We start from the raw sequence: 24,598 nt of genomic DNA, 5'->3' as shown, positions 1-24,598 counted from the left end.
TTGTTATAATTATGTATTATAATTTCTTTTCGTATCCTTTCAAAACACACAAACATATTAGTATAGCAACATTGATAATGTTTATTTGTAAAAATAACACACTTTTCCCACCGAACGTTACGATTATTCAAGTACGGTATATAACAAAATCAAACGTCTAGCAAAAACCTACAAACTACCAACAGCAGTTATGCAACGTGTTTTTCCCCTATATCGACTAAATTCGAACCAGCAAAAGCTTGTTGCCGCGTTGCTAAACCGTTCGGCTTCACCCGTTCGCATTATTGCAAAATAGAAACAAATCCCTATTGCTTTCGCTTAACCCAATGCTAAACTGCGACTAAAAATAGGTTAACTAGAACATCATATTGCCACTTAAATTGTCTTGTCCTTCGGCTTACTTAGTTGAGCGCTTCTCTCCCGTACATACTTCCTTGAGCTTGGTCCCTTACCGCTTCTTATTATTGTTTTGTATGTGCGTTTTTTTGTTAAGGCCATGTTTCGAATTACGTTCCCTTATTATTTAAAATGCGTTTTTTTATCTTCCTTTCACCGTACAGTAACGGAAAAAAGAGTAGTACGGACATTTTGCGAATGCGAAAATGTAACCAGGGTTGTGTGGTGGTGGAACTGTCTAATTTGTCAGTGTTAGTGTATGTACATACAGATATTGTAGGACAAAGGGAGAGACTGAAAGCGTTGGAATAAGAGTAAGATTAGGTAACAAATCTCTCTTTTTATAAAAGGTCCTATAACAAAAAGAAAGGAAAGGATACGTTTTTTTCATGAGGAATGATGGAAAACATGTCAACCGCGTCTAGAACTGGAGATGCTAAATCAACTATACTAAACGTGGTCAAAATGGTTTCACGAACGTTTACGATGATGAAAGCTAGACCAAGCAACAAACAAAATTTAAGGATAGTTTAGGAGGATGGGATTGAAGAAATACTAAGAAAACCTTTACAAACCATTGTTCATATACATAATAGCTCTACTACATTTATCCGATAAATTCGTGATACTAGGTTATAATTACAAATACGTTGATACTGGGACTTGCGTTGTAACCTTCGTTCAATCACTTCCATTTCCATCCACCATGTTGTAAAATTAACGAATGACAGTTTGTCGGACGATCGGGTCGAACCACTTACTACAAGTTCTAAACGTTCGCCTTACTTATCTATTACGTTTGTTAGTACTCTCACCATTAGCAGTGCTTCGCCGCACTTCACGCTGTTCCACAAAACGGGCATTAAGGATTTACTTCTACTTGTGAAGTTGGGGAGGGAGGGAGTATTGAAGGAACTAGGGACTAGGGTATGGAATTGGTATGCCCTATAAAAACAACAAAGAAAAATGGTGCGTTGTGGAATGTAATACACAAAAGATATGGAGACAACCAGTAATATGTTGACTGTGGTAATGTCTCTTAGTAAATCCACTGTTATACTGTTATACGCTTACTTAAAATAGAAACAAAAACAATTGGTGTGGTTATGTGTGAAGCCCCGTCACTGTGCTGCACTATCCTTGGCTAGTACTCTTTCTGTTTCATACACACGCACACACATGCATATACATACACACTTTTTTCTCTCCTGTTTCATTTGCTGAGCTTGGCTCATTGGTCAGCACTCTACGCTGCCTCTGTTTGGCGGAATGCACCGAAGAAAAAAAACAACAACCCATTCCGTCGACAGCTGTCAGCATCTTGAGGTTGAGGATGGTTGTTGGTGCTCTCCCACATGCGCACCCACACAGAAACGCATAATCCGCACCAACAGTCTACTAAAACGCATCGCATCTGTGTCGCATTACATTCCCTATATATCGCGAATCGGCCTGAGACTATCGCCCTCGTGGCGTTGCGCACATCCATCGATCCGGATGGTGATGATCATTTTACCGCGTCAGTAATGGCGATGTTCGCGCCGTCCATTACCGCTGCCCAGTATGTTCGGTTCACGGAAATCATTCCGGTGACTGCTCTTGTGGTGATGGTGATGGTGCCGCTTCTTCTCGCCCTTCACGCACACATCCGACACTACCATCTCCGAGCCGTCGCGCAGTGCCATACTGTCCCGGCCGTAATCGCGGCTTCGTGCCGATGACAGGTTTTCCCGGGATCTGGAAAAAACGAATAAGAAGAACAGCAACAATCATTAGTGAGATGTTCTTTAGTGCATACTGCGCTGCCTGTAAATACCTGTCCAGTTCGCGTGATCTGCTCACGTCAAGGTTTTCACGCGATCGGGACCGATTCACCGGTGCGTCCATCGTTTCTTTGCGCTTCAGTCCGGAATGGTTGTGGTTTTTCGAGGCAGATTCGTGTAGGTTTTCCCACGCCTGCCGGTAGTAGCGGTTCAATCCGTTACGGGACTCCGAGCTAGAGCTGGAAAAGGATGCGACCGTATTGCAGTCCGGTGAGGCACGATGCCGATAGTGTTGATTTGAGGTGCGATTTCTGCACGAGTTTAAAGTGTCGAAAAGAGTGGACGAAGTAGTGTTATGTAGAAGAAAAGATATAAAGAAATTGAAGAAGAAAAAAAAACATTGTTGTAAGTGACAGTTTTCATTGTGGTGGTAAGTAGAGTATGAAGTAATTTAGTTTCCTATTGCAGTTGTAAACAAAACTAAAGACTTGAGAGAAGAGGTGAATTTTTTTCTAGACGTAACAGTTGATATGGGGGTTCTTCTTCTTGAAATGCCAATATACGTTGCGAACTATTTTCTTACCATCCTTTTCCAAGCAAAATGAGATACTGATTAGATATGATAGTAGTAGTTTGACAGATAGTGAAGAGTTGAAGTGTAAAAATAAGAACTAGCTGAGGCAGATAGGTAAACATACGTTGGCTACTATTAGCAGCTTCACCTGTTTATATGACTACAACAAACTCGACATGGAAACAGCTACAAAACTTTAAGAGGAAGGAACTACGCTTTGGTAATTGCTTTAATTTATGGCTTTTCAGTTTCGACCTTATATTGAGCTAATGCTGAAGCGGTATTCGAGTTCAAACCTCCTGGATGATGTGTGTGAGTGTGTGCGTGTCTAAGATTAATACTACACCCAAAAGCAAACTGATGCACGCGGCGGGATATGAAATTCTATTAACATGTTAACATTAACCATGACCAAATTACTAAAGGTTGTTGTTATTGCCTTCTACCCCACATAAAGCCTCTCGCGTCTAATACAGCTCTGAAGTAAAAGCAAACGGAGAAAGATTCTCGCTCAATACCATTCAACAGGTGGTTAGTGGCTGCTTGCATGCATAGCTAGATATATCCAGTACCGCTCAGGTATCCCATGTACACTACCCTACAGAATTTTGAGTAACATCACGTCAAAATAGTCTTTGCGTTCCTTCAGTTTGGCAAGAATTTTAACAAAAATACTTAGCAAGAATGTACGAGCGACGGAGATGCTTGTACGCGGACAGCAACATTCTCCCAATGTAAACCAATAGCCATAAAGAGGAATCACACATTGGAAGTTGCAAGTTGTGGAGTGTATCCACGACACAATCACACACATACTATCTGCGAAAAAGAGCACACACAAGAAACGAAACTGCTTGTCTTCATTTGAAGGAAGGAATATAAAACAGCGTGAAAACAATAGATGAAGCTGCTAATATGATGTAGGTTGTGATGGGTTGTGTGGAGAGAGTTGCCGGAAAGAAGTTTTGCACTATTCGTTGGTGATAGTGATTGGTAATGGTGGTGTTTGGTATGGAAAGCGTAAGGGTGTATCTTTTCTTCTTCGTCTTTCAATTGGAACAAGGATGGAAGAAAATCGTTTGCAAACGTTGGCTGTTTTTTTGTTTTTGGTACGAACGCCACACTTTTCAGCAGAGTTGGCGAACAGCAATTTGAGGGGGGAAAGGTAAGCGAACTAAACAGTGTGTAACAGATTGGGTTAAACGGTGTAAAACTAAAACTAACAATGAAGCCAAACAAATGACGAAAAACAAAAAAGAATGAGCTCTTACATTTACGGGACCTATCACATGTTGGTTGGTTGTTTTGTATTGTTGGTGGGTTGGATGTTTGGTGGATAATAGTACGTTAGTTGGTAGATAACGCGTTATGCGGTTCTGGATGATTTTGTTCTGTCTTGCACACGCAACACTGGGTTTTCAGTTGGCCATACTGTATCGTGTGGTTCTTGCAGACTTGCGCCCATTTTTGTTTTGGATTTTTGTTGTTTGCTAGTGGATTATGGCACTTCTTGCAGTGTTGGGTAGTAGTTTTGATTGTTTGCGTGTTGTTTTTTTAGTAGCAAGGTGATTGTTACTAGTGGTAGCGATACATAGTACTGGGGGGTAATTGCGGTAGTAGTGGTAGTACTAGTAATGGCAGTTATAGTAGAAGTAATGATAATGGTAGTAGTAATATGAGTGGTAATAGTAGTAATGAATATAAGTATTTGTAATGAGTCCAAAAGCCGCCATTGTAGCATGCGGTTTGCGGTTTTGCGTTTGGCTGTACGTGTTCCGTGGTCTGTATTTCCACCGTCTTCTTTGTATACCAGTTGACATTGCAGAACCACTACTAGTACTACCGAACCCAAGCAGTGTCTGTATACCACTACCCCCCGATCCACCCGGTAGTTGAACGCACTTGTCCCTCCAAACATCAGCTAGTGGCCAGTCACAGACTATTCCGTACAGCATAGTGTATCAACTTCTGAGACGCGTTTAAGATCACTGTACCAGTTCTGGAGCATCCTCGATCGCCGGTTTGGTGCGTTTATATGCTGTTTTACGTGTTATGCTGTCGATGCCGTTACTTCGGTCCGTGTGTCTGATACTTCGGTTGTGTGTGTTGACTGTGTAGACGATATAGTACCATCGGTATGCTGGTGTAGGTGTTGGTTGGGAAGATAAGAGACCCCTAACGAGAGCAGCTACGCACTCGGCACGATAAGTGTCACTGCTTTGTTACTGGTGGCAGCGATAACAAATGGGGAAAGGAGACAGGGAGGATACGCACCAAAAACACAACCACAACCACCATCACCGGCACATTCTCCTTCCCTTCACGCTCTCCTTATCGTCCATTTCACCAGCGAACATTGATTGAACTACATTCTCGTGTTACTCGCTCATCGGAAGTGCAGCAGCGATCGGTTACCGTTCGGTAAGTAAACAGGAGCGCAAAAAAAACATTCAAATTTGTATACTAATCCTGGCGGTCAGCCAACAATCTAGCTAGAAAATATCGAGCATTTACTTCTTTTACTTTTTACTTCTTTATTTTGCAAAACGCCACTAAAAGATATTGTGGCTTGCAAGCATACTAAATACAATACTAATAATTGCGAGCAACTTTACGCCCGTTCGGTTCGTATCCATGACAAAGCGCGGTCGATTACCTCTAAATAACTTTCAAAAATGCTCGACACACAATGTCATGTCAAGGGCCAGTCTAGGACCAGTCAAGGGCTGGTTTAGACCTACCGCATATACATCGGAAATCGATGACGTTTGTTATTTACAAACGAACGGGAAACTACAACACGGTAGCACAGTTGACGGTTCACTTAGTGAAACGTTTGCCAGCGAAGGCGTTAGTAATGTGTACGATCTGTCAAAATACGTTCGTCACGATGCATGATCTGTTTCATGGCGTGTGTTTGGATTAGATTCTGTCTACTAGTAATGCATTCTTTACTCACTATTCATTTACTACTGTTAAGTCTTTGCGTTTTTTTTTGACAAACGTTTCCTTTAATCCACGATGAATAAATATTATGTTACTAGTTATACTTAGATAGAAAAAGCATCAAACAAAAGGAAAAAAAACAAACATCGCTTATGAGTACGAGAATGTGTTCTTTTTGTGAACTCTAGCTGTTGTGTAGATCGTGTTCATTCTGCACACGATTCCGATTCCGTATGTTCGACACATGAGTGTTTTTTTATCGCAAAATTATTTGACATCGTTGGTAACAAAATGGAGCAAGATGTGGGGAAGACAAAATTCATGGAAAAAGAAAAGAAAAATATAATCATTGGGATGCGATATTAACACTGCTAACTGACTAGGCAGTGAAGCTAAACTAGTAAAAGAGTGTGATTGCATGGTGTTGTTTGTTTTCCGATTTCCATACAGTAACTGGAAAGCAACAATAATTTGAAAAAGACTTTGAAACAGTTATATAACGTGATTGTGTGTATGTGTAGCCACATGTAAGCAAAAGAAAATTATTGTGCGCCATGCAAGTGTCAACATTTTTCTCGTGGTAATTTATCATGTGTCAGTAATAAGCCAAAATGTAGCAGAAGCATCAGTTTTGCTAGTATAAATCCCCTGAGTACCTTGGAAATCTTAGTCTTAGAAAAGGGAACCGTAAACTACGAACTATAGTGCTACACAACTAGACCTACGAAACCCATAAAGACATAAATGACTAATTTCTCTACTAATGCCCTCTACTTACATGGTTAAATTATAAGTTAAGTATGCATAACATGCGCTATTTAAATGAAAACACGGTACAATAACCACCATCACCTTTGGAATAGGTTTTGTTAGCCGATAAAGCAAGCGTAATGGATATAGAAAATACATTAAAAAGCTATTTTTCATTAGAACTCTACATGTGGAGTGGCTATTGACATATGCTCATATAAACCAAACAAAAGCCGTATAGTGAAAGTAGTAGTAGACACATATCTTCATAAAAACTTTGTAGTAAAAATGGATTAAACTATTTTTTTAAATTTTGTTTTGGTGAAGATTTGTTCGTATTTACTCCTGCCTCAACTTTTGAATCTATCTCGTAGTAAAAAGAGGTAGACGGAATGAACCTATCATCTGTCAATTTTGTCAAGTAGTTAGAAACAATAATGTATTGGGTGCGATAGGTAACTCTTCTGCTGGAAAAGGATGATTAAGGCCATAAAGGTAGTATAATTGAAAGATGCTGAAGTGAGGTAATAGTCTGTTGTGTGTAGGTTGAGTGTGATAGCATGAGAGTAATTGCCTCATCTCTTTGTGTATGTTGGTGTCCTTAGTACAAGCTTAAAAGTAGTGACAGGTGTGTAAGTACACACAATTTGCTCTTATTGACAAGCAATTGTAACGTCTGCATGTGGTAGCTTACTGTGTGTATTGTGTGAGTGTGTGTTTCCTGTATATAGTAAGGAACCTGAACGAATTGCAACAAGATGTGTGGTACAAAAAACAAAACGCAAAGCGCAAAGTAAAGCACTATGTGCAAGCATTTGTCTGCGTGTAGGCAGCCACGGTTAATCACCTTCGTACGACGATCACGATGGTCGTGATGACGGCGGCTAGGAAGACGAAACCACCGAACGCACCGAGCGCCACAATGGCGCCCAGGTTCAGTTTAGCGTTCTTCGATTCCTTTCGGTCGCCCGCTGCGGATCCGCTGCCGCCCGCACTGCCCAACCCACCGGTACCGCCGTTCGTACCACCGAAGCTCGTTAGCAGACCGTCGCTTCCGCCATTGCCGTTGGTACCGTCCGCCGGTACGAGATCGTCCACGTTGTTCACTGCGAACGGTACGTTTACCTTGGGCGATTGATCCTGCCGGATGTTAACACTGCCCGGTATTTCATTGTCCTGCGGATGGTGCGATAGCAGTACGTCCTGCTCGTGGTTCGGATGCTGGTTGCGGACGCGCGTCGTCGTGGCGGGACGACGTCCCGTCGTGCCAGTTACTTGTGGCCGGTGGGTTTGGGCGGGCGGCGTTACGCTTACCACCGTGGGCGGATGGGTTGGTTCGTAGATCGTGGGTTTCGGGGAGGCCGGTTTCGTGGCGGCTGGATCCTTGGACAGTATCACGACGGACGGTTGTTGTGGGCGGAACGGCCGTACCGCTTCCTCACCCATCGATCCGGGTCGCACTTCTGAGGGGGGAGGAGGTGGAAGAGAGTAATCTTCGTTAGTGCCGATGAAGAAGCCCTCGAGGCTGTCAAAGTTATCGTCAAAGGTCGGTAGATGATCGTCGTTGTTTGCGTTGTGGTCGTTATCGTCGTCGTCGTCGTTGTTGTCGTCATCGTAGTCATTTTCGTTGCCGGCATTGAAGCCGTCTTCAAGGTTAGGTTTGCGGTAGTAGTAGTCATCATTACTGTTTATATGCTTTCGGTTAGGGCCGTCATGCGGCAGATAGCTATTGTCGTCATCCGTACCATCATCGATCTCGATGCTGAAGATGGGCGACTCGGTGGTACTGCTGGTGTGGCTCGGTTGTGCCGTCGTCGGTCCCGCCATATTGATCGTGATGGAGGTGGTCGACTCTGCGGCCGATACGGTACTGCTCTGGGATGGAGTTTGTGTGGAGTAGCGGACAGTACTGACTGGGCGACGTCCACCTGTTGGTTGACGGCGTGATGGAATGCCACCGATCGACGCAGGTGTCGTGGGTGAAACGATCAATACCGGAGGTGCTCGCGAAGAGCTCGACGCAGTTGATAGTACGCTTGGGCGAACTGTTACTGCACCTTCGTTATGGTCGACCGGATTGGGTACACACTTCGGCAACGGATGACTCCACTGACCGGTTGCTGTACAAACAATTTCCGGCTCACCGTCGGGGATAAAACCACGATTACAGTGCACTTCTGCCCGTGTACCATAGACCGTCTGGTTGGAGGACACGATAACACCGTTCGCGAACAGTGTTGGTAGTGGATCACATTCAATCAACTCGCAGCGTGGTGGTGGTCCATTCCAACGCTCATCAATGTCACAGATTAACACGGCACGTCCAACCATCTCGTAGCCTTCGGCACATCGGTACATGACCGTGCTTAAGTAGCCAACCGTACCATTGATGAGATCGTAATATCCATGCGGAATCGAAGCAGGCAATCCACACTCGATATCTAGAGGAAAGCGTGAAATAAAGATAATGAGCACGAATGCAGAATATGCAGATGATCGCAAAACGTGTTTGCCTACGTACATTTGCATACAGGTGGGAACTCATTGTAGAAGCCGGTCTCAAGGCAGGTACGCTGCTGTGGTCCTACCAGAAGATGTCCTTCGTCGCAGCTGTATTCAACGATCGCACCCACATCAAATCCTTTCGGCGCGACCATGGTCGAGTTGGGCGGTTGTTCTGGTCTGCCACAAGCCTTAGGTTCTGTAACGAAAGTATAACACTCAGTATCCCAGTAACAACATCCCCTTCCACCAGAGATACTCACGATGTTGACAGATAAAATTAAGCTGCGTATTACAGTTCGTATCACTCCACAGCCATCCCTTCGAACCGTCGTATCGTGCACAATCCTCATCGCCACCGGGCAGATTCCAGAACGATACCGACACCTCCTCGCCGCCAATCCATTTCCAAGTGTTGCGATCCTGCGCATCACGTACTGCACCCATCCAGTATTGGGAGGACGTATCGCTACGGTGACGACGCCACAGCTCCCAGCTAATGAATCCTTGCAGTGCCGGATTGCTCTCGTTAATCAGTGTGCCACCGCGTGCCCGACAGAAGGCAAGTGCGTCTCGCAGCGTCGCTGGCTGTCGGCTGTAGAAGATGTAACACTTGCCATTGTACGATGCCGACGCACCGGGAGGTTGATCACGGAACGCAGGACATCGTTCGATCGGTAGGGCTTGATCGGTGTACACGAACGCCTCACAGATGGACAACTGGCTCGGTGCATTTGTCTCCAGATGCACTGAGACGAACGCGCCCGGCATCGGTGGATTGCAGGGCAGGAATAGTGGTTGTCCTTCCTCGAGCGTACCGGTGAAACGATTGCAGATGGGATTCGTCCCCAAGTCGGGACGGTTATTACCGACGCGTACAACAATGGTGGCGGGTTTGCCTTTACCTAACACAACCAGTTAGAAGATATTGATGAGTCTACCGGAACGTCATTACGCACTGACGACGTTCGACTTACCACAGCAAGACTTGCCGAAGTCTAATCGCACCAGTTGCACCATGTACGGTTCCAACAGATTTACGTACCACCACGGTACACGTTCCGGTTTCGTCAACGAACAAGTATCCGGCGAAAAGAAAGCAGACGTCGATCCATCGATTGCTTTCTGCGGTATACCAGACGCTTCGGTGGAGATTTGCATCGGAGCCTTACCGGCTGCCACGTTTAATACTGCGGATGGAAGAAGGCGAGCGTGTGATAGCATCCATATATAACAGAAATTTCAATCAGTTTGTTTCCCCTTTTTTGAGGTTTATAAACATAAAAGATCAAGGTATTGTTTTGTAAAGATGCAATATTTTAATCTCATCCTCAAACCTCTTCAGATAAGTAGCTGTAGTACACTACCCTGGGAACTCATGTACTCCTTGCTATCGCCCTCGTAGCATTCCGATTCGTTTTCAATCAATACACCCTGACGGTACCGTTTAACAGCTTTAAAAGGGGTATTGTATTATTTCCTTTTACAAAAAAAAGAGCAGCAAGTGGGTCACAACCCGTTTCGGCACACAACCTTTTATGGAATTCAATTTAAGATGCGTCTCAATTAGGGCCATGAATTGGTTTGGCCTCGGTACGCAGGAACGCAGCGTATTTTGATAGATTCCTTTTTATATGAGCGTTTTTGTTTGGTTGTTGTTAACCACTTCACGAGGTCTATTGACCTGTTTTCCCTCTGAACTCTTATAGGCCGTTCAGTATTCGAAAACGCTTAACTGGATATTGAATTTCTATAACCTGGAATCTGGAATAATGCTCGAAAACGATGATAAATGACTTGATAATGATAGTAAATGATTAAAGTGATCTACTTTGACCGACGTACGATGTCTGGTGTGTATTTGTTAGTTTCTCGAGAGTCATTTACTAAACGACGATTAGTGTGCGATGCGAGGATTTGATCTTCCCAATCTAGTTTTGGTGCTGTAGATAACCGTAAAACTGGAGTGAACCCCAACCGAGACGAACAGGTACAACTGGCAAACCGGGTTGAAGGGCGTCCTCAATATCTCGAAGACGATTCCACCTGTCAAATGGTCTATCCATAACTATCAGCTTTATCAGTTGACGGCATTCCCGCCCAAGCTGCAAATGAAGAAATTTAAACCTGAACAACCGAAAAACCAAATAAAACTGCACGGTTGTAAAGCGGTTGTTCTCGTAGCTCTGTATGCTGCGTGTTCGAAATAAAAGGAGGAGTATCCATTATCCATTAATTATCCTCGCCCGGAACGTAACACCGTGCCATAATTGTTGGAGCCAGCCTTTTCCTTCTCCGGTACACACGATCAACCATTAAGCACAAGAACTGCTGTTTTCCCAAAAAAAAAACATCGCCCAACAACAGCGGCGCCCAGTGTATAGTACGAGGTGCCGCCAGGTGCGGATCGAAACAAAACACTAAGCATGTGAAGAGGAGTAGCTGGTAGGTGTAGCGAGGTTTTCCTTCATCTCTCTTTTAACGGTGTTATTTAGCACTTGAAACTGTGCTGCCGGAGCACAACAGGTTGCAAACAAAATACTGGTACAGGAAAGGAAAGAAGGATTGATCGTGTTGCGCCCGTCGTTTATAAGTTAGGATCGAGGTATATGTACGCTGCGGATGGAATGTGGCGGCGAGGAACGAAATTCGACAGAAACAAATCAGTAATCATTCATCCGGCTGCGTGCCGTGGTTGTTTGGTGCGTGAATCTAGCGCGCAAACTAGATGCCGTTAATTTCCGTACTCACTGCCGACCGCCGCAAATAGGCCGGCCGGGAGGGTGTAAAATGGCGACGTGTGTTACAGCTACGGACGCCGTAATCAAAACCGAAAAGTAGGGAAAACGAAAATCAATTATCAAGCAGATCTTTTGCTGATCTAATAGAGGTATAATTCCGCCCGTAAAGAAAGGTGCGTGTGGTAAAACTGTGTAAGGGTTTCGTAAGATCTGTTCGGTGTAGGACACTTTCCGGTTTAAACAAGTGGAGTATGAAATTGCGATTATACAAGATACGACAGGAACGCTATAGCTTCTAGCAGGTGGCCAGAATTGAGAGATGAATTGTGACATTTCAATTATCACGTGTTCAAGGCACCTGCAGTACCGGGTAGAGCGCTTATCTTAATCGTGCGTCACTTATGAAAGCGGCCATTTTGCAGTCGGTACGTTGAAGTTCCTTCAACTCGTACACACGGATAATCCACCAGCACCGTGGTTCGAAAGCGACCCAAAACGTACTATCAGGATCCACACGAGCAGCTTGAATGTGAATGGCGCGGCAATCATATTCGCGTGCTTGGTTGCTTCAGGCACTCTTCCAGGTCGGGCACAGGTCTATGCCGTCATCGTGACACCGATCGTGTGCGCACACCGAGCAAAAGAATGTGACTGGTGAAAGCGAAAGAAAGCGCGACAAATTTAGCACACACACATACGCATCTATACGGAGGCGTGCAAACATGAGGCCAGACTCCGCACAAACAGAGGCATCATCATCATCATCATCAGTCACTTGCTCACTTGGATATTGACACGACACGATGATCGCTAAGCGCACCAACACGCAATGGCGACACACGGTGTTAATGTTCGTGGTGGCGATGCGTGTAAAGAGGAGAAATTCTTGGAGACATCGTCAACTTTCCAACCTGTACGAGCCACAGCGGTTTTGCGGTGGAAGTGATGAACCCGCGCATTTCTTTCGACCACGAGTCCACCGTGTGACTCGTCATCCGAAAACAAGAAAAGAGAGAAGTAGGGTTTTGAATGAAGATACATAAAAAAAACATGCACACCTTCAAAGTTCGCTAGGGCAGTGCCCATTGACACTGGCTCCAAGTGAGCGAGAGCGCTGAGGAAAAGAAAAAAGAAAGTGGCCTCTTTTGTTCTGTTCCATCGGCCGCGGTTGCCACAGCGCAACGGTGTGTGCGAGTGTGTGTTTTCTTTCGTCTATTTGTTAACCATTTTGAGGGCTGCAAATGCCATTGTAGATTTGCGTTAACGAAGGGGAAAGTAGGAAAGAAATTGTATTTATTATGAATGGCGTCTTAGTTTGTTTGAGGAAATGAGAATTAATTGTAAAGACATTCCAAAAGAAAAAAAAAACAAACGGAAACGTAAGCGTTGGCTAGTAAGATTTCATTCAAGTGACCCACTGCTGCTCGTACATGTTAGCAGTTGACAATTCATAGCTGGTACTATTTTGTTCACTGGTCATTCGCTGTCAAACTGACAATCAATTTGGCCAAAAGAATAACTCAAAGATTAGAAATAGAAAGAATATCTCAAAGGATGCTTTGTCAATGTTGGTTACTTACCGCAGAAGGGAATACCCTCCGGTATCCACTGTTCATCGATGCAAACACGTCGGGACGGTCCGAGCAGCTCGAAGCCTCGTTCACAATAGTAAGTTGCCACGGTGTTGTTTGACAGTGAGTCATCGGAGAAGTGTACGCTGCCGTGGGCCGGTGCGCCCGGAAATGGGCAAACCTTTGTCAGTGCTCCGGTACCCGCCACCAGGCTGGCCGAAGTGAAGCTTTCTTCTGGAAATGAAAAGTCAGTGAAAGGAACGCATTAGCTTTTATCATACACAGCAACAATTAATGGTGAATATCTGACGGTGCAGATGGATGATAGCATTTGTACTGTTGGCGGTGGCCCGCCAGCTCGACGACGTTTTTTTCTTCTTTTAAATTTCAACCATGAAAAGCGATATAAATAAGAACTCATCGTGTAGACATAAGTAACACACTAATTAGCCTCGTACAATAGTTTTGATTCGTACAAGCATTCATCTCAAATTGTTGTACACCGTTACCTGAAATATACCGTACAACTAACCAATAACAGTTGTTCACTCTAATCATCATTCTTCTCATGTCGCTTTGATTATTGCATTGTCCGTTACGTTTACTACCTCAAAAAAGAGTAGTAGGAAAAAAAACCTTCTATTTGTAAAATATTTCACGCGAAACCATAGAAGCGCATCCAGCTATAACAGACAAAACTGACAGCTCCACAAGGTAAGCCTGAAAAAGTACGTATTTGATTGAAGATCATACCGGTCAGTCCAGCTGCATACGTAGCCAGGAGACGCATGAAAAGATTATAACAAGCAGCATAAAAATCAACAATCCACCTGACCTACATACCAATGTGCGCAACGTGTTAGTTCTGTATTTTCCTTTCCCCGTTCCTTCCTCGCTTTCAGCTCTGATTCCTACGGTGTATCCGAATCGAACCACAAGATCAGGTGGAAATCCGGTTTCCAACGCCAATCAAAATAAATACGAAGCGCTAAAGAAGCGCTAGGTGAAAGAGGACATCACCCTCCACTGGCCACACACGCCCACCGGCGTCTTTGGGAAGGGAACCCGAACCCACGGGGGAAGTCAAGAAGGCTTGATCTTGTTTGTGAAAGCGGAGCGACTACAAGGTGAACAAAAAAAAAAACGGGAAGGAAATGAAACAAACGAAAAAAAAAGAACCAAACCGAACTCCCTTTGCGGAACCTGTTCTACACACTGATGATGATGGTGATGATGATGGAGCGGCACTTAATGGAGCCTGTTGGAGAATCTTGCAAAGCGGCAATAAGCGTTTTATACGAATTTGGATTGCTTCGTTTTTTGAAGTGGACGCTGATTAAAGGCATTAAATCGGAGCAAATAGGCTGAGGATAACAAGGGGGGGGAAAGGACGCATACACACGAACTAAAACACATAAAATGAAGGACGCAACGATGAGATTGATTGAACTGGATTTAATATGTGATGCGTTGCAGGCGATCCAACTTTGGTGCTTTTGTCATCTTTCAGATTTCACGCAAATGAATCGTGTTCGTAGATGCGTTATTTACGTATATTTAGAGTAGTGTACTAATTATATGTTTTTTTAGTATTCAAACTAGTACTAAAGATATAGTGTTATTCCTCTGCAGGTGTGCAATATTGTGTTCAAATCTCCCGTCACTAATCAAATGCTTGGTTACTTGACTGGACCAAAAGTCAAATAGAAATATAAAATAAAAAATTATTACATACTTTATGGTATTATTCATCCAACAACCGCACCTAAGGTGCAATAGTTGTCAGTTGAGACAGGTTTAAGAAGAAGAGATAAAGATGTAGTAATATTATTGTGCTCGAAAAAATGGAAGTTTGCCCGATTCAGTTTGTCCAAGTCTAAGTGCACACGAAAACAATCACCCTCAGCAAACCAAATACTATACTATGCACGGTAATGTGTGCAATATTTGCAAATAGAGCAAGGGAAAGAAAGAAAAACACCCACTAAAACAAACCAAACGACACTAAAAAAGGAGCCGCCATTGAACAGACTGGCAAATGGAAGATCATTTGAAGTTGGCTTGTTGGTACGCTGCTTAAAAGGGGTTTGGCGCGTGTGTCGTGTCCGCGCAACGTCCGGTCCGGAATGTTTGCACGGTGGGCCCGGCCCGGTACGGATGGTTTGGATCGGTGCGGATTCACTTTCGCTCGCAAGCGTCCTCTAGCTTTCAAAACTTCATTGTCGTCCACCATATTTGGTTTTCGGTTTGTCATTCCGGGTCGGGTGAAAGTGAACTGCCCAAACGGTGTGTTATTTTCGTTAACGAGCCACCCTTTATTTGGGCACTTATTTTTTTTATTTTATCTACTCCAAATGAAGAGATTGTGTGGGAACGTTAGTGTGAGGCATCGGTCCGGTGTGGCTTGTGATGTTTTGCAAGAGTGCTTTACTGTGGACGCAAAAATCATACACCAAAATAGAAACTGCAGCTAAACTGAGACTGAACTGTCCAATGAAAGCAACCAAGTCTGCTTTTAGTAGACCTTCTATCATATATATGAAGAAAAAAACGAAAACAAATCAATTACACCCCTGCCTAAGCTACAGTGGGAAACAAGCATGTGAGAGAATGTGTCAGGGGGAGGCCTAACACGATTAGCAACGGCAATGGTTAACTGCCCCAATCATCAATGCCATCTTCATTTTCCGACCTACCGTCACCTTTAACCGTTAGCGATCCCCCTACGACAGTGCGCAATGTAGCAGGAGTGCCCCCTTGTGAGCTGATCACGATGATGTTGTTTGTGGCGTTTTTTTTCTCCACACCCTTCAAGCTTCTGTCTTTCTTCCGACTTTCCAAAGACACCATACAACAGCGGAACCACAACAATGGCGAATCATCAACAACAAAAAAGCGCGCAATAATACTACGCCTGCGCTGGCAAAGCTAGGGGGAGAGAAAAAAAATGCAAAATGGAATTTTAGGCACAGCGGCCGCTCCTTCCATCGACCGATCCCCCAAAGTGTGTGGGAATGTGGGGTGCTGAGTCCGCCATCTGAGAAAGTGATATTGGCACTTTCTGGTGCCGTAATGGCAGCTTCCAGCACCGTGCTCTAGACTCTAGTTTCTCATTGTTGTCGTTGCATACAAAAGGAAAAGTGATCGAACCTGGACGAAGAGTTGGTTGTGGGGAGGATGGATTGGAGCAAGAAGAAAAAATGGGAAGGAAAGAAAACAGAGCCAGAGAAAGAGATCAATTACAGCGAGCAAACAGGAGAAACGAAGCGGCAAGACGTGCGCAGCAAAAGGTAAAAAGTCACACGCCAGAAAGTGAGAGTGGAATCCGAGAACGACGAAGCTGCAACTAGTTAAAAGTTCAAGCCAAACGGCACGAACGGCAGGGTACAGCGAAAGAACAGGGATGGAAAACAATAGGAGGAAACAAAAAAAAACGCACACACACACACAGTCGCGAACGAGCGGTAAAGGAAGGAATGAAAAGGCTAGAGAGAATCAAAATAAAGCGTACAACAAGAAACCCTTTTAGCAGCAAAACAAAAACACCAAACATTCCAACCTCGGTTGAACTTGAATCGTACCCTTTGGTCACCGGCTCGGAGTTCACCATGGCTGCACTTACACACCGATGAAGAACCGAGGGAATGTGAAAGTATATTTGAATGGTTTTACATGCACTACAAGAAACCGACTCTCTTTCTCTCTTTCGTTCTCTGTCATCGCGTGCGCTCTCTCTCTCTCTCTCCCTTTCTCGCTTTTCTGTTCTCTAGTTTTCTTCGCACGAAAGACTTGTCGGACGTGAAAGCAGGGAAAGCTGCAATATTTGCATTCAATCCTGGGAACAACAGGGAAACCAGGCAGAGAAGAATAAAAAAAGCATGGCCAGAGGAGCTCTATCTGACGGTTAGTGTCTGTGTGTGTGTGTGGATGTGTGGTTGTAACCGGATGCCCCTGGGGCGGTTTGAAAGACGGGGTGACTCCACTTGGCGGTGTCGATTTGCCATATGTTCTACACCCGTTAAAGTGCATGTGGTGTCATGTTTTGGAGATGATTACAAAGTACAGAGTAGCAGCTTGAGCGGATGGGAGATGATTCACGACGAATAGCTAAACAAGTGTTTTGTTTCAGTGCGAGGATTGGTGTTGTTTAGTGGAAATTCAAATCAGAAAGATCAGAAAGATTTATGAGAGAAAGCACAAAACGAAGGGTGAGGTTTCATTAGCAAGTTTCAGGATGAGGTTCATTGTCAATTCTCGATGTATTTAAAGACACTAAATATTAAATATAAGTCAAGAATTAAGAAAAAAACTGTACTTCTTCCAATTTCGAATCTTCCAATTTAGACAATCTCCATTGTCCAGACAAATTCACAGAATTCAACAAGAGTTTCTTATAAAATGATGCGACAAGTACTTAAAATAACTTCTCCAGTTAGTTGATGTTCTCATCTTAGATCTTTAAACTATAAAACATCCAGAGAGATAAAAAAATGCACTTTTAATTCTTCTTGGCGATCAAACGAGGTACAAAAAGAAATGTAATACTAGGCTACACCTGTCGGTCAACATCATCAGTCATCTGTCCGTCAGCAGAACTCCCAACAGGGAGGCAGGACTTGCAAGTAATCTGTCAAGTTGTAGTAACCGGATGACATGTCTCATTATCTGGTGGCTAAAGTACACGCTCTGGTTAGCCTTAAAACTCTTGTGAGTTCTCTTCCAATCATGCTATCTATGTCAACTCTTTGACATCTTCGATCTTTACCTTTCTCTTGATGTCAATACTAACACAACAGTCATCAGACATCTCGTTCGAATGCAATGCACTGATTCAGATGCAACTGTTGCGTGAAAAATGAAGCGCCATCTTATGCATATAGACTCATGTCACCATTCCAACATCCGAATGCGCTCGATGTAACCGCGATATACTTCTCCAGAACGATTCCGTCAATCGTACTGTCAGGCTAATGACAGTAACAAAACAGCACAAAAATAGCAAAAGAAAATCATTGCCGACACAGAAACAAATGGGCACGACAACTGAATCCAGCCGGTTGGCAAAGCAAAGACCGTGCCGAACGTAATTTACCGTAAGTTTGCTAAGGTGGCACCAGTACGCGGTACCTGCAGAAGATGACTGCACCGGTTTGGGAAGTAAATGTTGCGAAACCTCGAACGCCACGCTTTACGGTACAGAAAAGCTTAATAGTCCTGTGGTTTACTGATTCCACTACACTACTACACGTGTTGTGTGTTTTTGATGTTGTTTCTTTGCATTTGCCGTCATTCCTTTCTTCTTTTTTTTTGTAAACGTTGGGAGAGAGTGAGAGGATAAATTAACAGTAGGCAATGAACTATTAATTAGCAAAACCGTCTGTAATCCCTCGACACCGTGGTATTTCCCCGGAGCGTAACAAAATGCAACCGGAGTCACCATTCCCTTCCTGGGTTTCTTCTGCAACTCGTTGATTGCTTTAAAAACTGACCAAAAATTGTGTTAAAAAAAAGATACACACACTTATACGCGCTACTCGTATGCAGAGTTTGAAGCGTTTGCTCAGTTTATCTTGTTGGTCATGGAAATTAAAGCAGATCCCAAAGGAACTCACAGTAAACCACCTGTTTAACGTGCCCATCACGATATTTGTGTAAGTGTGTACGTGTTTATGTGAAAGAGAGTGTATATTAGCATCGCCTGCGGTAGGATTACAGTTATTTCCAATTTGAAGCATTTCTTTTTTCAACTCTTTGTCTCTCTCTTTCTCTCGCGCTGTATTGAAACCCAGCGAGCATAAAAGCATCTGGCAGGGAAGCTTACGGGAAAACGGACCAAAGTGAAATTGCCTGTCGAACCGTATCGTACAAACGGGGCCGACAAAATTAGGGAAGGAAAAACAAAATAAAGCTTAGCAATATCAAACATTCGGTGCTCCAAATCGAATAAAGCATTATTATAACAGAGAACAATGAAGCCAGCCATTGTGTATTAAGCAATGTGATAAATTAAGAAGGTTTGCATTTCTACTCGCATAAAGCAAAGACTTTAAATTTAAAACAAACTATTCAATTGATGTAAATCTTCTATTGCTCATTGCTTATCAATTGAAATAAGGTGAGTTTTCGTATCAAGTAACTCCTTCGTTATAGCGTACTTACTCAAAGTTACTCAGAATTTCTCCAAACTCGTTTTTCACGATTTCAGACACCTATCCTTAAGTGAACTCAGGACTTGTTCTAGCCCACTTGCCGAAATTATTAACACAGTGAATGTCATAAAAAATTTTATACTTATTTTCATTCATTCTCTCCAAGTACAACCTACTTAAATGCGCAAACATGAAAGTTGAATCTGTCATTCAATCTACAAATGTGTACAACTACTAATTTATTACTGAAAGTACTTGAAATTAATTGAAAAGTACTACTTGGGCAATAAAAAATACCTGCCCAGTGTGAAATAAATACATCGTTTATAGTTACTAAAAATGCTCTAAAATAATATTTTAGTAATCATAACGATAAACTATACGAAACTTTATAGTTTTGAAGATTTGGTAAAAAAATAACTCCAAAAATACCACTACCGTTACGAGAAACATGCTTTGAAATTATCCAAAAATTGCGTTTCAAAATAAAAATAAAATATGTAACTAACTCAGTCGTAACACTATATCAACGTTTAAACATAATGAGTTTCATTGTTATAAGAAATGAAATAGGGTTGTCGTTTAGGCAATTTAGATACGTACACGCCGTTTAAAACTGAATGCTAAGACGTAATCCTCATTAACTGTTCCATTCTAACAGAGCAATACAAAACAGATGTGATGGATGAATAGATAAAGCAAAAACAATTTGGAGAAATACGCGTGAAAGTTTGTAGATAATCAGCAGATCCAAAACGGAACCGACTGCCTCAGATACATAATGTAGCTCTGTGGTAATGAACGTATAAATTCATATGAAATATGTGTGGAATGAATTTATTTCCTTTATAACGGGTGTAACATTGGTTACACCTGTTGCTTACTGGTTGGTTTGGTTCGCTGCTTTCGTCTCGGAATGTTCAATAGTGCTGTGCTTTGACCTATTCGTTTACTATAATGTATGATTTAGCAAAGCAGAGTTAGGCTGTTCCCTATTTGCAGACACAACACAAACCCGTTATAGAAAGTATATAGTATACTTCGCGCCTGTCAAAATGACAGCTAATACGAGCTGATACAGGTGGTGAATGAGATGCAGTTCTAGAATGATTCTATTCCACTGAGATTGAATTCTCGAGGGAGTGAAGGAGGAGTTTTTCTTATATAGGTCAAGGCCTTGGTCGTAGAAACAGGAAAATGGTGCAAAATGGTGAGCTAGTTTTCATAGGCGCATTCTCGCGTGCCCTGCATGATGCGGAATGACCGGTACGAATGGATGATCAGCGAAAACCAGTACAACCTGTTGTGCATCCATGCTAGTTATTATAGCGGTATCGTAGCGGTGGTGGTGTGCGGTAGAGTGTGGAACCGTACAGGAACGACCGTGTCAGTTCCATCCACTGCAGGAGTTGCTTACGGGACTTCGAATCGATTCCCTTTTTGTTATGAGCGTTATCTGCTTTGCTTTTCTCCTTCTTTGCGCGCTAGCACGCGTGTACGGGGCGGTAAACGGGTGTGAAATCAGGGCTGGTTGGTTGCAAGCTCCAGATACCTAGATATCGCGTACTTGCCAGCACCAGTGGTATACTAGTCGAATGCAACTGATTTGGAGCAAACTTTTACTATTGTAAAGTGACGTGACGCTGGTACACACTTACCTTCATCGGCATATGTGCTAGAGAGAAAGATGCAGCTGAACAGTAGTAACAAAATCTGCCTGTTGCACCTTCGCTGCTGGCAACGAAGCATTTTTGTGTTTGCTGTGCTGTTACGTTCTATTCGGTCGGTTAAGTTGAAATCACGTATCCTTTGATAATAGCCAAAGGAACTCGACAGCTTCGTAACGTCACCGGGATCACGTTAGATCACGGAAACGCCCTTGCGTGACCGGGCGTTGCTTGGTAAGTATGATTGGTTGATAGGTAAGGTTAATCAGTTGCTTGCAGAAACATTGAGGCCAGAAACGGAAGATTGCCGGAACACTCGCGTCAAAGCAGTGTCTTCTGTTCTTGGTACGGTAGGTGTCTGGTAGGCACCGAACTCCGGAGCTGTGTGGACACACTTCAACACTTTCAAACTTTAGCACATTTCACCTATACACTTGATCTGCTTGAATTGAAGCAATCACGCTATATTTACACTAATTTCTTTTTTTTTCAAATAGATGCATACACAGGCAAAAACCACCTCAACAAGCTGGTAAAGCTTATCGATATTGCAAAACAATTTTTTACACTACACTGATACCCGCTGCACGTATCCTTCTACAGGTAGCGTGTGTGTGGAAACACACCATACAACAAAACCAGGATGTCTCAGTATCCTGTACTACTTCGAACACTTTCTAGCAAATGTCAACACACGACGATAACTAAGCACACCGTGAAAGTCACTGTGCGGTGACATCCAAATTGCAAAACGATGCAGTTTGGAATGTCTGGAACGGCACAGTGCACCTACGCCTTTCTACTGTTACACCTCCTGTTTCCTTCACTGCCCAACGTTCGTCAGTTACGCGTCGCTCAACACGACACGATGCGAAGTTTGGTCTACGCCGCCTTGTAATGTACTGGGGTACCGTCTCGTTGCACAGTACCAACGAACTGTTTATGCGTCCTGCTGGAGTCGCTGTAGCAAACCTACTGAAAGCTGGTAGCTGGCTCTGCGCCCGACGTACCTGTTCCGCGGTTTGTAGGTTATTTTTCTCCAACTCCTTCCCACCCATTTCTTCGTACTTCCGATTGCTTCCCAGGCGGCAGCATTGCGGCATTCCCGAGCCGGGTGATCCGTTAGCTTAGCCAACAAAACGTAACGAATCGGTACGCATACGAATCGGCTGACAGGGAGTGAGAGAATACCGCATATTCCTCCCCACTTTCAAACTCCCAATTTTTAACCAACAAACACGTGCGCTCTCTCTATTCCGGTTTCTTGAGCTCGACATCGAGCACAGGTGGGCTTGCGTTGCGCATCAATCCCCATTCACTTCCCCCAAACCTGGTACGCTCACAAACTGGCAGCAACTTTCTTTTATGACGAAGAAGTAGTAAACGAAAAGGGAAAGACAAGCTACAAACCAATAAACGCTGGTTTGGAAAGAGCGCAACTGAGCGAACCGAACGTATAGCAGCAAAAGTACGGCAAAGGAGCGCACTGGGTAGCAGCGAAACAGACATGCGAAGTGAGCTGTGAGGAGTGAGTATCCTCACCGGACGCGCGCAAGGTGAGTTGCGGTTCGCGAGACGACTCACGCCCGGACTGCCGGCGTAAAGGTTTTGCGCCGATGCTGATGCGTATCGGATTCACGCGTTCGTGCCAAGATGGTAGAAAACGGGAGAAGAGAAAACGGTAGTTGAATGAGCAATATCACACCCAGGCTAGGTTGGACCCATTGCAATACTAGATCTTAACTTTGTCTTTCCCTGCCTAACTTGTGGAGCTCCTTCTCGCTTCGGTATACGTCTTGTTGCCGCGGTACTTGGTTCACGCGTTCGCTCTTCCGTCCGTTTGCTTCAGCAACTTCTTGGTAGCTTTCATCTGGATCATTTTTTTTGCGCATACTCTGTTTGGTCGTACTACTTTCTCCGTTTCCGAGCAGCGTGAAGTGGCTGTGGAGGTTAAAGCTGCAGAAACTCGAGCACATCGACGGTTTTGCATTGTAATGCGCGTTTTAAATTTCACTGCAAACTATGAATGTAGCTGTTCTTGCCTTTTTTGATGAGAATTTAAAACTTTACAGCACGAGTTGTTCAAAGTAGTGTATACAGGCGTCCCCCGAGTTACGACTGTATTTGGGACCGAAAAAAGAGCCCGAAGCAGGGCGTAAGTCGAAATCGACTTAAGTCGAGAATGTATCGTATATAACCATACGTAGAGAATCGAAAACTTTATTCAAATATTCTAGAGGAAGTCTAGAAATCGTTTAGAATAGTACATTAATTAATCTTTTCAATATCTATTCAATATTTCCTTAAAATATTTATCGAGAATGTATAAGTTTATTCCAACAATTTAATTTTTATATTCAGTGAAGACTATGATTTTTTAACGGTTGCCGGTGAAAATATAAATACTGACAATTTGAGCAAAATAACAACTATAAACTGCCATAAGATAAAAATCGTCGTATCTGCGAATCGTAGTATCTCGAGGGGGTCGTAACTCGGAGGACGCCTGCATATGACATATTGTTATATTTAAGTAATTTTGTTTTTAATTTTATAGACAGTTCCCCCTTCTACCACGTATTGCAGCAAGTTGTCGAGCCAATGTCTACAATGCACTCACGTGAATGTTTCCCAACCGTAGTGGACCACACACTGCCAGCTGACAATGAGTACGCAGAAAAACGCCGGCACCATCTTGCTCGTAAGAACATCTGTCAAGGTGAAGAACGCATCAAACTCATACGAAAGAGAATTGTTGATGAAAAGTAATGGCTGCACTTGAGTTAAGACGAGTCTAGATGTAATGTTGGTAATGATGGTTCGTTATTTCCAGCTAACTTTGTGTGAGAATCTTTTAGCAAATTATGGTCGTCTGGTGCTATTTTAATAGTGTGATATTCTCGAAACTGATATTAAGGCGAATTCTTGACATTTTGGAACACGGACGATACATTAACTACTATACTAAACTTATATAACCTACTGTATACATCAGTTCTTCCACTGATTTTCTACTGTAAGCATAAAGCTCCATTCACTTTGGATTTAACAGTAACTCATCAAAACACAACAATATTGTTCCCCATCTTAAATCCAGCAAACTGCTCCTATCACACAAAAACCCTCTGACATACCGCACATTCTTATTCGAACGCTTTCACCCATTCCATGTCTTCGATAGTTGAGCGTGTGGAGGAAGAGAATGAATCATGGACCATCACAGTGCTTAACCCCACATCCGGAACGGAGCGAGAGTTGGAAGGATTTCCCAACTGTGAGAGATCATCGTAAGAAGAAACCAAAATGGCACGCGTCACAAAAATGTGAACTGAACGCTTGGAGTCTTACTACGGCTTGGACCCAAGTGGAACAGGACCTGGACGATGATCGAGTCAGTGCGATGATGCGGAGACCAAAAAAAAAGGTGAGTAACCGGATAATGTCGATGAGCTCATCTGTCGTCAGCTGACGTTACAATTCCAATACCGGCTATTTACTAACTATAAGTAATTAAATCAAAGTAACCAAACAGTTCGGCA

At 43.4% G+C, this 24,598-nt stretch overlaps 1 protein-coding gene across 3 annotated transcripts; it reads right to left on the bottom strand.

Moving 5' to 3' along the window:
• Positions 1–61: 61 nt before the first annotated feature.
• On the bottom strand, positions 62–22,044 carry LOC125764772 (uncharacterized). 3 transcript variants are annotated; one of them, XM_049429470.1, is made up of 9 exons: positions 21,051–22,042; positions 13,253–13,477; positions 9,909–10,121; positions 9,195–9,836; positions 8,951–9,130; positions 8,175–8,870; positions 7,277–7,892; positions 2,213–2,470; positions 62–2,133 (listed from the first exon to the last, which is right to left on the bottom strand). In XM_049429470.1, exons 1-9 carry the CDS (start codon positions 21,139–21,141, stop codon positions 1,917–1,919), a joined length of 3,138 nt encoding a protein of 1,045 aa, XP_049285427.1. In that variant the 5' UTR covers positions 21,142–22,042; the 3' UTR covers positions 62–1,916. The 3 variants fall into 3 exon arrangements, 2 of the variants coding, with proteins under 2 accessions (XP_049285427.1, XP_049285344.1); XM_049429387.1 differs by having other exon boundaries at positions 7,277–8,870; positions 21,051–22,043; XR_007418492.1 differs by lacking the exon at positions 62–2,133 and adding an exon at positions 4,005–5,890 and having other exon boundaries at positions 2,372–2,470; positions 7,277–8,870; positions 21,051–22,044.
• Positions 22,045–24,598: the final 2,554 nt, after the last annotated feature.

Source organism: Anopheles funestus, chromosome X (assembly GCF_943734845.2).
Source record: "Anopheles funestus chromosome X, idAnoFuneDA-416_04, whole genome shotgun sequence".
Lineage (NCBI taxonomy): Eukaryota > Metazoa > Arthropoda > Insecta > Diptera > Culicidae > Anopheles > Anopheles funestus.
Note: the sequence above shows the minus strand (reverse complement) of the source record. Positions and strands in the feature narration are given on the sequence as shown.

Excerpts from the sequence above, each read along its gene's own strand:
- LOC125764772 (XM_049429387.1), bottom strand. The coding sequence starts at position 21,141 with ATGCTTCGTTGCCAGCAGCGAAGGTGCAACAGGCAGATTTTGTTACTA. Across the intron at positions 8,871-8,950 it reads GTTCCCACCTGTATGCAAAT|ATATCGAGTGTGGATTGCCT; the intron begins GTACGTAGGCAA and ends GCTTTCCTCTAG. Across the intron at positions 2,134-2,212 it reads AGATCACGCGAACTGGACAG|ATCCCGGGAAAACCTGTCAT; the intron begins GTATTTACAGGC and ends CGTTTTTTCCAG.